Source organism: Exophiala viscosa (assembly GCF_022695815.1).
Source record: "Exophiala viscosa unplaced genomic scaffold EDD37scaffold_1, whole genome shotgun sequence".
NCBI classification, from domain to species: Eukaryota; Fungi; Ascomycota; class Eurotiomycetes; order Chaetothyriales; family Herpotrichiellaceae; genus Exophiala; species Exophiala viscosa.
In genome coordinates, this window is record NW_026944353.1 from 1677882 (window position 1) to 1690341 (window position 12460).

Here is a 12460-nt window from a genome sequence, read left to right on the forward strand (position 1 = left end):
TATGCCACCCATGTTGGGGAAGTGCTGTTTTCCCCGCAAATACTCCATCACCATAGACTGTGGAGAAGTATGAGGCTGCCAAACTGCTCCAAGTTGTTCCATTCCAGGTAGTGACATGGGGCTTCGGCAGATGGCTTTCATAGTGAGCGGGGAAGTGCCGGAGGATAGGCTTATATGTCGGCCAAGTTGCGCTGGGCACAAGAGAGTTTTGATTCTTGCTGCTTCGATATCGACAGTAATCTGGTTAGGAGTATTGCTGAAGATCTGACCCGAAGATACTTCATAGTACACAGCCATCACAATGCCTGGCCTGTTGATCACGCCGGAGACCGAGTTCAAGACTCTGGAAATCAAGAAGCTCCACCCTACCTTTGCAGCCGAGATCGAAGGTGTGGACTTTTCGAAGCCGATTCCAGACGACGTATTCAACGAGATTTTGGCCGCATCTGCCAAGGTAAGTCATTGGAGTCCAACGCCTGTGTGGTATTCGTATCCTAACCAGCGAAAAGTATGGCGTGATAGTGTTTCGCAAAACCGGTCTCGATGACAAAGGTCATGTCGAGTTTTCTCGTCGTTTCGGTGACCTGGACGACATCAGACCGTACATGACCAATGGTCGCAAGCCACGATATGAATATTATGAGCTCTTCGACGCCGGGAATATCGATCCAGATACGAACAACGTCTTGACACCAGACAGCCCTCGGTCTCAATATAACAAAGGCAATGCTCTGTTTCATGTCGACTCATCTTTCAACCCACGACGGGCATCCTACTCACTCTTGAAAGCCCACGAGTTACCGCCGCCAGATACCGGAGGAAAAACCGGCTTTGCAGACACGCGGACAGCTTTTGACGAGCTGGACCCTGAGCTGAAGGCCGACTTGCTGGAGCACGAGTACATCGGTGCGCATTCACTTTATTCGTCTCGCAAGAAAGCGGCGCCTGAGTATTTCAAGGACGTCGATGTCAACAAGTATCCTATGCACAGACATCGCATCGTGCAGAAGCATGAGCCATCGGGCCGAACGAACTTGTATATTGCCGCTCACATGGATCATGTGGTCGATGTTCCTTCCGAGAAATCCACAGGGCTGATGGAAAAGCTCATGGCGCACGCCACCCAAGACAAATATACATTGAGTATTCCCTGGAACGACCCTGGCGACTTGATCATCTGGGACAACACGTAAGTTCTACACAGTCCAGGGTGATGATGACCTGTATGCTGACATTGCGGATAGATGTGTTATGCACCGTGCAGAAGGCGGCTCGTTTGCTGGGAAATATAAAAGAGACATGCGCAGAACGACTGTGCATGATGCCAGCAGTCAAGCGTGGGGTATGAACGCACCGGAGTCGAAGAGACCTGGCTTTGAGGTCACAGCATTGTAGAACCACGTATGGAAGCTTGTGGTGTCGGGTCGCCATAAGATAGCTCCGGCGCAAGCGCGTAAGCAGAGAGTCAAGTCCGAGGTTTCTTTGAATCCGATCAACCAAGAGATTGAACAATGTGCTTGTTGATGGAATAGGAGGCTGCGTTGCAAGGCTGCGATTGAGAGACCAGCAAGGCTGACGAGGCTGAGACTTGGCATTAACTTACGCGGACCCCTCCTCCGTTGGAGGTATTGAACTACACGTACATTGGTCTTCGCATTCGTTGAACATTCTCGTTCAGAAGCTACACATAGACTTTGTGCCTCGTTGCACTATAGCTGTGAAGCAAAAGCACACACCAGACGCTAACCTCGACTGCTCTAAGTCTCTCCGCAGCAGAGCCTCCATCTGCCTACCCTTGGGCAAGAACGCCGACCCCTGCGTGGGCCAGACTCCTCCAACCCTCCACCATGGCGAACATAAACTGGCGGACGATAGACGTCGACGCCTACGATCCCGACTCGGCGCTCAATTTCCCACTGACCACACTCCTCCCCTCCAATCTACCTGCACCCTCCACATCCTCCGAGTCAGCACAAATAGGCCAGCAAGTCCGCCAACTACTCCGCGCAGGCGACAGTGTAGGAGCTCTCCAATCCGTTTTAGAAACAGCACCACTAGCCGGCGACGAGTCAGCCAAGCAAGTCCACTTCGCAGCCGTACTCGAAGTCCTTCAAGGCATCAGACAAAGCGACGTTAGCAGGATATTAAACGAGATACTTGAACAACCAGGCGGAAACGCACTGGGAGACACCTTGATGAAGTACATATACAAGGGCATGGCAAGCGGAGCAGGTGGGAGCGGTGGAAAGGGAATGAGCCCTCAAGCGACCGGAAGCGGCTTCAGCCAGATACACAGCAGGAACTTTGGAGAAGGCGGCGGTGGACAGGTTATGAGCGTCCTCCTCAGCTGGCATGAGAAGTTGACGGAAGTGGTCGGTGTGGGCGGTATCGTGAGAGTCATGTCGGATCGTCGGACGGTATGAGATGATACGATTTCAGTCCGGCATCCCGTACCAGGACAGCGCTGGATCTTCGTGAGTTCCTCTTGCAGGGACATCAATTCACAAGTATGGAAGTTGAGGCAGGCCATACGATCATCAAAGCCCTCAGGCTGCTCTGAATGCGACGGAGGTACTGCGATCAATCATAGACGCTCATATGGGTATCATTCAATACACAACGTTGAACACCCCCAACCAGACTCTACTGGACTTCAACAATGCACTCTCCCAATGCCAATGACCATCCAGTAGCTCAACTCCCTCCTCCTGTCATCTGCGTCCTCGCACTCGTCAAGCAATTTCTCCTTTTTACGTCTCTCAATACCCGCATCCTCATCCGTGACCGTCCACTCCAGCCTGACCCTAATCGGGATCTCAATGACATCTTCATCCTCGTCCAGCTCTTCGCCCTCTTTCCTAACGATACTAGCCGGCACAATCTCCAGGACCACGCTGGCCCAGTTCCTGCCCTGCTCGTACAGTTTCCCGGCGATCTGCTCGCCCCCCGCTGCATTTACCAAGCCCCGGTTCGGCGGGTTATTCAGGGCATCATCCCACGCGTCGCTATTCCTGCCGATCTGGAATTGCGGGCACAAAATCGTGACGCGGTGGCCATGCTTGCCGGGTGTGACGCTGGGACTGCCCAGACTAACACTGACGTCTTCAAACAAGGGGTTGCGCAGCGTCATGACGAATTGTACAGTCTTGCCTGGGTTCAGGATCGTGTCTTCGCCGTCAGGCCCGGGTGGTGGCAGGCCGCCGGACACGGGGAGTGGTTTGACGGTCACGTAAGGGATGTAGTTCAGTGCTATCAGTTTGATGCGCCAGCGTGACGAACTGATATTGACTTCGGGCCGGGTGAGGATGTGCTTGCATGCTGCGCAGCGTTTGGAGCGCTTGGTGCGCATCATCGTCGGCATTGGTCGTAGGTTTGATGCTTTCTGGGCGTCTGGGTTGCCTATGAATGAAGGACACTGAAAGGCACGCTGCAAGGGTGTTGGGGATGCGTCGTAACCGAAGGACTGTGATGGTTCTGCAAGTTTGAGGCCTTCACTCGCGCTTCTTGCTTCTCGCATGATACTGGGCTTTTGTCGCGCTCGTTTCAGGGAGTTTTCACGGTTGGTGTAAATGTTCATGATACGTTGCAGGGACGATGGTGAGGAATAGTTGATGTCAAGGGCCGAGGTCGGAAAGCCTGCATCTGTGTCGGAGATCGCGGCAATCTGATCTTTGTAGAATGCTTTGAGCGCATTGAACCTGGCCGTTGCATCCATTGTAGTCTGTGCCGTATCTGACGGTTCAGCGGTCTCAGTCTGATCGCTCGGCGAGAAAGGAGGTTGAGGAAGAGAGGACTTCCTCCAGGGTTCGTCTTGGCCCGAATAGGGCGAAGAGATCGTCGTCGGTGGTTTCGGTCTACCCTTGTTTGAGATCTCGTCCAGTTGGCTGCGGATGCTTGTGGCTTTGTCAAATTTGATGCCGATGTCAAGCGTGTTCCACATGCAGTAATTGCAGTTGAGAATGAACGGTCCATCCTTTGCACCTCCCACAGAGGTAGTAATCATCTGCGATGTGCATATGGGACAGTGGAAACAGTTCCTGGGACACCTGTTTCCTTCGCCTCTCACCATGGCTTTCGGGCTTTCGAACAAGCAATCCGGACAGTAGATGGCATTGATCTCTTCGGTCACACATCGAGGGCATTTGATGTCGTGACATTCTTCGCAATATAGCAGGTGCTCAGGAGGAAATAGAGAAAAGGCAGAACGCGGATTCCGGGGGTCGAAAGCGTCCTCATCTTGAATCTCTTGATCAAAGTCTACATCCCTCGATGAGCGCTTCGAAGTCAATGCTCTCCGTGATGCATCCGAACAGGGGCAGGAGATGAACGTGTATGGAAACGCCAGTGCCATGATCGTAGTCGGTCACTTTGATCATGTTTTCATGACGAGAACACACATCATCATCTTCTTCATATGGATGTCCAAAAGACCTACCTCCACCGTCCTCATTATTGGTCACTTAGAGTCAGCTGGACGAAAACATACGCGGTGTGAAAGACTCGCGCGGCAGACTTTCCCTCTTCCAAAATTTACCGCGACTGGCCGTGTATATGATTGACATCATCAACATCAATTGAAGTAATTGATCATTCTCACTCTGCATGCCAGGCATTTACTTGTCTGAGCACTCTACACAGATCTCATCAGCATGAAGCCTCCAGCTCTACGGCCATGGCTTCCCACACCGGCCCTTCGACGGCGGCCAGGCTTCCGCAGGCCCTATGCAATGCAATCGCCAGGTGCACCAACATTCAAAGTCTTCAATGACAATGTCAAGTACCTACAAAAAGAGCGAGCCGCCGCCCACCCCGAGTTCAGTCGCAAAGTCGACTATCTGAAAGACGAAGTTGCACAGCGACTGGTGGACCGTCTCCTCGACATAGACCGCCAATTCCCAAAAGTTCTCGATCTCGGCGCAAACAGCTGCAACATCGCCCGAGCACTTTCCAAACCTCCATTGATTGCGCCAGAACTTCCAGAGGGACAAGCCTCGACCAAGATCCCACTCTCCGAACGTGTCCAGCATCTTGTATGCGCAGAGACCTCACCAACGACTCTCCACCGCGATGACTCGCTCCCTGCGCCAGAAGTGCCGATCACGCAGGACGTCCTGACATCGCTCGAGGCACTACCCTACGAAGCGAACAGTTTTGACGCCGTACTGTCCTCTTTGTCGTTACATTGGATCAACGATCTTCCCTCCGTTCTCTCCAGCGTAAATAATATTCTCAAACCCGATGCTCCTTTTCTTGCCGCCATGTTTGGCGGGGATAGCCTTTTCGAATTACGCTCTTCGTTACAGCTGGCTGATCTCGAGCGTCGCGGTGGTGTCTCGCCACACATATCACCCCTAGCGGATGTTCGTGATGTGGGTAATCTACTAAATCGGGCTGGCTTTACACTTCTCACTGTTGACGTGGACGATATTGTGGTTGAATACCCGGATACATTTGCTCTAATGACAGACGTCCAGGCGATGGGTGAAGGGAATGCTATTCTCAAATCCATGGGTGGGCCAATGACTCGGGATGTTTTGCTGGCAAACGAAGCCATATACAGAGAACTGCACTGTCAAGACGACGAAAAAGATAGGATACCCGCCACCTTTCGGGTTATATACATGATCGGCTGGAAACCTGGTGCAAATCAACCGAAGCCTCTGGAAAGAGGAAGCGGAGAGGTCAATATCAAAGACATTCTTGGTGGGGGAGATTTCAGTCGATAGAAAACCAAGTCCATGTACAAAAGACATGCACTGTCTCTAATAGCCCCAATCCAACCTCGTGATATCGCGATGGAGGCATGCAATCATCTAGAGCCATGCTCTGCGAAAAACTGTGAAACTGAATGGTATTTTCTGTTTCATTCAACCTAGGCACAATGCTACCTCTGCATGTTCACATTTTGCAGCCCATGAATCAAGATGACGCCCTGATCACCATCGAACATGTCAGCGCAGTCGTCTAAACGTGCACTGAAGATTTCTCCTGTATCACCACCCATCATGCATTTGATCTTTTCCTGGTTGACTCGTCTATGAGAAATCGACAGCAGCGCTCAATGGGAACTCGAAGCCACAAACACGGCCGGTCAACTTTCGGTAGACCTCGGAGTAAGTGTCGAGTCTGTAGTCGACACCACCACGCTCCTTCTCGTCCAAGACAACCTTCAAGACCTTGCTTCCATCCTCCTTTGTTCGGAGTCGCTTTCCGACAATCTCAACTGGGTAGACAACATCGGCGAGGATGGCATCGTGGACAGCGGTCAGAGTTCGGCTGCGAGGTCGCTTTTGAGTCTGCGAGGTGCGGGATCGGTTGGATCGCTTAGGCTTGGGCAGGATGCGGCGCTGGGCGAGGATGACAACGTGGCGGTCGGAGAACTTCTTCTCGAGCTCGCGGGTCAGGCGTTGCTGGACCTTGTGGAAGCCTGCGAGGAGAGGGACAGGGACGAAGATGACAATGGCACGCTTTCCGTGGCCGACTTCGAGCTGTAGAATCGAGTTTGTTAGTTTATGCTCTTGTCTTCTTCCCACACCAGCACAAAGGACTGCTTTTTCAGGCTAGAAAAATCGTACCTCGCGAGCAGAGACGAATTGAAGGGGTCTCAGGGAAGCCTTCAGGTCTGGGATGTTGGTCTCGAGTTCGTAAAGGGCAGTCGCGATGCTGGTTTCCAACTCGGAAGGATGTTGCCTCGATGGGCTGTTGTGAGCGATCTTGTTGAGGGCTGGTTGAGACATGATTGCGACTGGAATGTTGGTATTCGTTTCCAACCTCCAATTGTCTCGACTTTGCTGATTGCTGGTCGACTGGTCTGAGTTGTAAGTCAATCAACTTTTGATCGTTTAGCAAGCCGGCGCAAGGCAAAGTGCCAAGCCAAGATTTTTGCTGAAATCAATCCCACAAATGGGAAGAGCGGCAGAAGCCTGTATGGTTCGCTGTAGCATATATTGTGGTTGAGGACTATATGATCTACCGCTGCCCACTGCCACGCCGAAACCCGGTCTTCGTCCCCGCGGTCACTGCAACACAACTTTTCTTCCCCTTTGCCTCGCCAACACAATCCCGGGTTTCTATGTGGCATTACGAATATCGACGCTGCCATGGTCATCCATGGAGAGCCTTGCATAAGTACACATAAAGTCCTTTGCACTCTGTCATGTCCTCTTGATTGGGTCATATGAATATGCTCCCGAGAAGCAGCCATTCCCCATTGTCAGTAAACTTGTGGGGCGTCGCTTTATTGCGTCAAGAGTCAACGTCAAGAAAGCACTGTAAGGGCCTATTGAGCTTCGGCAGGTAGAAGCTCGTGCTGGGATAGGAACTCGAGCCGTAACGCGTCGGTTGCAAAGACACTACTACCCTCGGGCAGCCATTTGTAATTACATCAGAGTTGTCCTCAGCGTCGATTGCCAATTCCCCTCTTCTTCCCTTGCGGATCATTTTCCAGAAACACCCGTGGAAACTTTATTCTCCCGGACCGGTAGGTTTCTATATATCATCCACTGTGCCGCTACATTATACTGTGTATACTCTCTTGCACAGCCGTGAGAACTACTTCAAACCCTCCACACTACGTCGATCACCCAAGCCTGTACTGTCGACACCCGGTTTCGCAATGTCACTACCAAAGACCACCGACGCCTGGGTGATCCAGAGTATCGATAAGGAAAAGGGCCTCCGGGGTAATTTGAAGCTCGAGAAGGGCAAAGCCATTCCAGAACTCGGGGAGAATGATGTTCTGGTCCAAATCCAAGCCGTCTCACTAAACTACCGGGATCTGGTCATCCCTCTGGTACGTATATCCTCGGGTCGGCTATTCGCGAAGCAATACCCGAGCTTACATGTTTTCACAGGGCATGTACCCGCTACCACTCGGAATTCCGGTCGTCGCCTGCTCAGATGGAGCTGGCAGAGTCCTGGCTACGGGCAAGAAGGTCAAGCAGTTCGAAGAAGGCGACAAGGTTGTAACACTATTCAACCAAGCTCATCAACATGGTCCCATCACTACCGAAGCACTCGGGACCGGCCTCGGCGGTGCCATCGACGGCACGTTACGCCAGTATGCCGTCTTCGCTGAGTCTGGTCTTGCACGTGCTCCATCAAACCTCTCGCCGACCGAAGCAGGGACACTAACCTGTGCTCCTCTAACGGCATGGAACGCCCTTTACGGCCTCGAGTCTAAAGCCCTCCAGCCTGGACAGACCGTCCTGACCCAGGGAACGGGAGGTGTTTCTCTGGCAGCAATCCAATTCGCGAAAGCCGCCGGCGCCACCGTCATCGCAACGACATCATCCGATGAGAAGGCCAAGCGTCTAGAAAAGATGGGCGCGGACATTGTCCTCAACTACAAGACCGACCCCAACTGGGGCGAGACAGCCAAGAGGTTGTCCCCAGGCAAGGCCGGTGTCGACATCATCGTTGAAGTCGGCGGTCCTGGCACGATGGCTCAGTCTCTGAAAGGTAAGCTACCTTTCCCTCTTGTCTTTTGAATCGTCAGCTCGATACTAACTCGGACCCCAAGCAATCAAACTCGAAGGTGTCATCGCAGTCATCGGTTTCCTCGGCGGGCCATCCCAGGACGATCCAGGCACCCTCGCCTCTTTGATGGCTGGGTGCATCATCCGCGGCATCCTGATCGGTTCCAAAGCACAGTTGAACGCCATGAACCGCGCGATTGACGCCAACAACATCCATCCAATCGTCGACGAGAAGGTATTCAAATTCGAAGACGCCCCAGACGCGTACGAGTACCAGTGGGAACAGAAGAACTTTGGCAAGGTGGTCATTCAGCTATAGCCAGTAGCCCACCTTGATATCACAGAAAAACTAGAGCCGTAGATCACCGAATGGGGGTTTTTTGAACGCTCGAGCATGAGCCCTATATACACTTAGCTTAGAAACCCTTGACCTCACCCGTCGTACGTTCTCTCAACGCGAGTCTAGTGACTTTCCCGTTCCAACCACTCTTTACTAGCCTCATAAAGCGCCTTCAATTCCTTCCCACCCTCACAATCAAAAATCTTCTCCGCATACCCTAGCCCAGCCTGCATCCTCAGCATCGCCACAATCATCAGATCCGCGTAGACAGGTTTCTTGCCTTCCAAGAACGGACCCTCGTTCTCCTTGAGCATGTCGCCCAGCTGCTTGATATAAGGCTTCGCTTTCTCGAACGCCGCATCCGCGCCTTCCGCGTACTTTTCGAGGGGCATGCTAAGCATCTTCTCACGACTGGCAAGGAAGTAGTCGTAGCTAGGCTTGTTGAGGAATGTCTTGGGCACCAACGGCATGAAGATGGGGCGGATGCTGTTCGTTAGATCGGGCACGACTTTCTCGATGCGCGCCTGGTACGGCGAGTCCAGATGCAGTGACGGACTGGGCTGTAGTTTCTCCAGTGCGTCGGCGATGGCGCGCGAGTCCATTATGTAGTTGCCATCGGGCAATTTGACGGTGGGGGAAGTGTATTTCATGCCGGTCGAGGCAGGCGGGATGCCACTGCGACAGAGAGGTCAGGATAGCTGTGACTTTGGCTTTCGCATAGAGAGACACTCAATATCCGTGGGCTGCGGATGTGCGTAACGTGCAACACTTACAGCTTTTCAAACTTGGGTTGCAAGTCTGGATACTCTGTCCATTCTGTCTTGTAGGGAATGCCCTTGAAATTCAATGCCAATCTTGCTGTTTGAGGAAGAGCTCGTCAGGAACATACTAGGATGCTTGGTTGTAATATTGGGAGGGAAACATCAGGGGCATAGACGACTCACTCTTCCATGGGTTATAGCTCCAGCTGGTCCCTTGCTTCGAGGGAAGATCGTATAAGATGAGTTCGCTCGACATTGTGTGCCTGTGCCTTCGACTTGCTGATACGACCCTGGTTGGATGTGGACGGAAATGACAAAAATAGCCCAATACTGCTCTACAAGGCAATGAAGGTACCGAAACTGGGGTCACCGATCGGATAGGCAAAACTTTCATGTATGGCAGGAACAAGGCTAAAGCAGAAATAGCCACAGCGCTGGCGATTGACATATATGAGTGGTTGAGTCGGCCTACATCGTGCTTCGTGCCGAATTGCGCGGAGGCTCAACTCCGTTGGCTTAGGTAAACATAATCGAGTCGACGTCGATTCGACGATATGAAGAGCAATGATAGTATAACCGAGGTTAGCAAGATTGAGGGGTACAATTGAATGGGTCCAAATTTTCCATAATTCTGGTGACTACTATACAAGGTATTTGATTCAATAGTCTCTTGAGACTTTTCGTCATAAAGTCATGATAGCTAGCAGACACGGGGGTATGCGTATTCTAACATCCTTCTTGAATCGCCCAAACGTACAACGACGCAATAACAATTCCCCGCTGGTATAATGCTTGCAATGGAAACTTGCTCTAGTTTCCGACACCCCGACGACCATCTCCGTCAGCATCGATGCGAGGGTCCAACTTGTCCTTCATGCTGGCACCACCAGTGGTACCGGTAGTTCCAGTTCCTCTCGAGTGGTCAGTCATCTTGCCGAAATTACCACCAGTCGTTCCGCTAGTTCCTCGGGTGTTGTCATAGTTATCGCGTCCACTAAGTCCGCTGCTTCGCTCGTTGTCATAGCCGGTGCTGCCACTGGTCAAGCCAGCTTCGCGACCCTCAAGACCGTTGTCAACACCGCCGTAGCCAGAGTCAGTCTGGCGGTGAGAACCAGTCAGACCGCCGCCAGTAGAAGTGCCGGTGGTGCCGGTAGTACCGCTGTGGTGGTGGCCACTCAGAGCTTCCTTGGCCTCAAGACCGAGCTTGTCGAAGGTGGTGGAGAGCTTCTCGTTGTATTTGCGCGGTGGGCCGTCATACTCCTCGTGAGCACCGTGCTTGCCGCCGGCCAGAACACCGCCGGCCTTGGAGAATTCGTCAAGGGTCTTCATAGGAAGGGCTGAGAGTCCGTGATGTTGTGCAGCGGCATGGTGAGTTCTATCTCAATGTTAGCAACTCGTTCAAAAGTGCAAGAAATGGCATGGCTTACTCATGGATAGGCTTGGTGGTGTGAATAACCTCTGGCTGGATAATCTCCTTGTGAACAACGGGCACGACAGTCTCGTGGACGTGGTGGTGGACGTGCTCGCCAGTGACAGTGGGAGCAGTGGCTTGTGTCTGAGTAACCTGTTCGACGCGTCTGGTGTCCTTGAAGTGACCAAGTTCGGCTGCGAGTTTAGCCTCAGTATCCTTGGTGTTGTCGTGGTGGAACTCGCGCTCCTCGGCGGCGAGGATGTTGTGGGTGTGCTTCTCAGGGAGAGTCTCCTGGTGAGTCAAGGGCTGAACGGTGGTGTGGTAATGATGTTGGTGAACCTCGCGGTCAATGGCCTGAGTGGCTTCCTCGTGTACGTGGGGCTTGACGACCTCCCGGGTCACGGCGGGGTTGACGGTCTCATCGACGGTGGTGTGGTGGCCCCGGTTGCCGGTGATCTTGTTGACGGCTGCTCTTGCTGCTTCCATGTTGACGGTTGTAGGTTGGTTGATTGGTTGATTGGGTACGAGTATGTTGGATAGGTAGAAAAGGTATCTTGATTGAGTTCGTAGAGTCTGGGAAGTAGGTCAAATATATGCTGTAATGCCCTGCAGGAACTGACAAGTTGAGGTACCATGTCATTTTCCAGAAAGAAGTGATATCATGGTGCACCAACTAAACCTGCACTAACCCGAGGTAGGGAGATCCAGACGTCGTCACCGAAAGCATAGGCTCAATCGATTGGTGACGAGAGTCGCGTCTACCATCCGACCTTCGAGGCTCCAGTGTCGATCGATCTGGAGGATTCCAATCTCACAGTGGAAACATGGACCGGATAATCGAGCTTGGACTCGCTAACGGAACTTACCTCACGAACTGCACGATGCCCAGCTGTGCCTCAGGTTCATACTCCTTAGGCTCTCTAGAAGCACAATTTCTCGCATCAACTAAAAATCATTGTTTGTTCACCCGCTGCTGTATGTCAATTCCACGGGCTGCTGCCGGAGGATAGGATGCACTGAGCTGTGGTCCCCAACACCGCACAGACAAGTCTTGCCGGGCCCAAAACAAGATTTCACCCAAGGCAACCCTCACCAAAATGATGCAGGATGGAGGCTTTCGTGCGTCATGATGCATCGCAATGATGAAAGTCTCTTTTTGAGGTCATATCAAATAGCTGTGGCGTGAGAACGGCATTCAAAAGGTACTGTGGGGGAGGCGAAAACCGCCTGGCTCGAGCGCTTAGGCAGACTAACACCCAATCTGTCAAATCTCACAGCGAATGGGGGTTGTGTCAAGCCACAACAGGGGTACATTCCCGTGTCAGTTGAGGCTTCATTCCACGCTTCTTCTCTTCCTGTGACGATTGCTCGCTCCGAATGCGGTCTGTTCTCGTCGACTGGCATAAACACTATACTGAGGGGTTACTGAGAGTTTCCTCCTCGGAGGGGTTGTTCTTGTTTGCTGGCCATC

General features: G+C 52.4%; 8 protein-coding genes across 8 annotated transcripts; 4 read left to right on the forward strand and 4 right to left on the reverse strand.

Moving 5' to 3' along the window:
* Positions 1-126: 126 nt before the first annotated feature.
* Positions 127-1623, forward strand: EDD37DRAFT_31306 (alpha-ketoglutarate-dependent 2,4-dichlorophenoxyacetate dioxygenase). The gene is made up of 3 exons (XM_062811358.1): positions 127-454; positions 510-1189; positions 1245-1623. The coding sequence occupies exons 1-3, from the start codon at positions 302-304 to the stop codon at positions 1393-1395; spliced, it is 984 nt and encodes a 327-aa protein (XP_062674882.1). The 5' UTR covers positions 127-301; the 3' UTR covers positions 1396-1623.
* A 1-nt stretch (position 1624) lies between these two features.
* Positions 1625-2538, forward strand: EDD37DRAFT_31307 (actin like protein 2/3 complex, subunit 5). The gene has a single exon (XM_062811360.1). It carries the CDS (start codon positions 1848-1850, stop codon positions 2421-2423), a length of 576 nt encoding a protein of 191 aa, XP_062674883.1. The 5' UTR covers positions 1625-1847; the 3' UTR covers positions 2424-2538.
* EDD37DRAFT_31594 (dynactin 4) lies at positions 2504-4477 on the reverse strand. The gene has a single exon (XM_062811378.1). The coding sequence runs from the start codon at positions 4349-4351 to the stop codon at positions 2654-2656; it is 1698 nt and encodes a 565-aa protein (XP_062674884.1). The 5' UTR covers positions 4352-4477; the 3' UTR covers positions 2504-2653.
* Positions 4478-4649: 172 nt separating this feature from the next.
* On the forward strand, positions 4650-5726 carry EDD37DRAFT_644772 (biotin synthesis protein BioC; the record flags this gene model as incomplete). The annotated part of the gene is made up of 1 exon (XM_062817544.1): positions 4650-5726. One exon carries the CDS (start codon positions 4650-4652, stop codon positions 5724-5726), a length of 1077 nt encoding a protein of 358 aa, XP_062674885.1.
* A 309-nt stretch (positions 5727-6035) lies between these two features.
* On the reverse strand, positions 6036-6737 carry EDD37DRAFT_558650 (40S ribosomal protein S7; the record flags this gene model as incomplete). The annotated part of the gene is made up of 2 exons (XM_062813760.1): positions 6036-6488; positions 6576-6737. The coding sequence occupies 2 exons, from the start codon at positions 6735-6737 to the stop codon at positions 6036-6038; spliced, it is 615 nt and encodes a 204-aa protein (XP_062674886.1).
* A 673-nt stretch (positions 6738-7410) lies between these two features.
* EDD37DRAFT_32062 (alcohol dehydrogenase) lies at positions 7411-8868 on the forward strand. The gene is made up of 3 exons (XM_062811446.1): positions 7411-7792; positions 7854-8460; positions 8522-8868. Exons 1-3 carry the CDS (start codon positions 7616-7618, stop codon positions 8794-8796), a joined length of 1059 nt encoding a protein of 352 aa, XP_062674887.1. The 5' UTR covers positions 7411-7615; the 3' UTR covers positions 8797-8868.
* Positions 8869-8939: 71 nt separating this feature from the next.
* On the reverse strand, positions 8940-9834 carry EDD37DRAFT_644775 (uncharacterized protein; the record flags this gene model as incomplete). The annotated part of the gene is made up of 3 exons (XM_062817545.1): positions 8940-9492; positions 9591-9675; positions 9762-9834. The coding sequence occupies 3 exons, from the start codon at positions 9832-9834 to the stop codon at positions 8940-8942; spliced, it is 711 nt and encodes a 236-aa protein (XP_062674888.1).
* Positions 9835-10177: 343 nt separating this feature from the next.
* EDD37DRAFT_615801 (uncharacterized protein) lies at positions 10178-11600 on the reverse strand. The gene is made up of 2 exons (XM_062815624.1): positions 11006-11600; positions 10178-10953 (listed from the first exon to the last, which is right to left on the reverse strand). The coding sequence occupies exons 1-2, from the start codon at positions 11473-11475 to the stop codon at positions 10389-10391; spliced, it is 1035 nt and encodes a 344-aa protein (XP_062674889.1). The 5' UTR covers positions 11476-11600; the 3' UTR covers positions 10178-10388.
* Between the last annotated feature and the right edge of the window lie 860 nt (positions 11601-12460).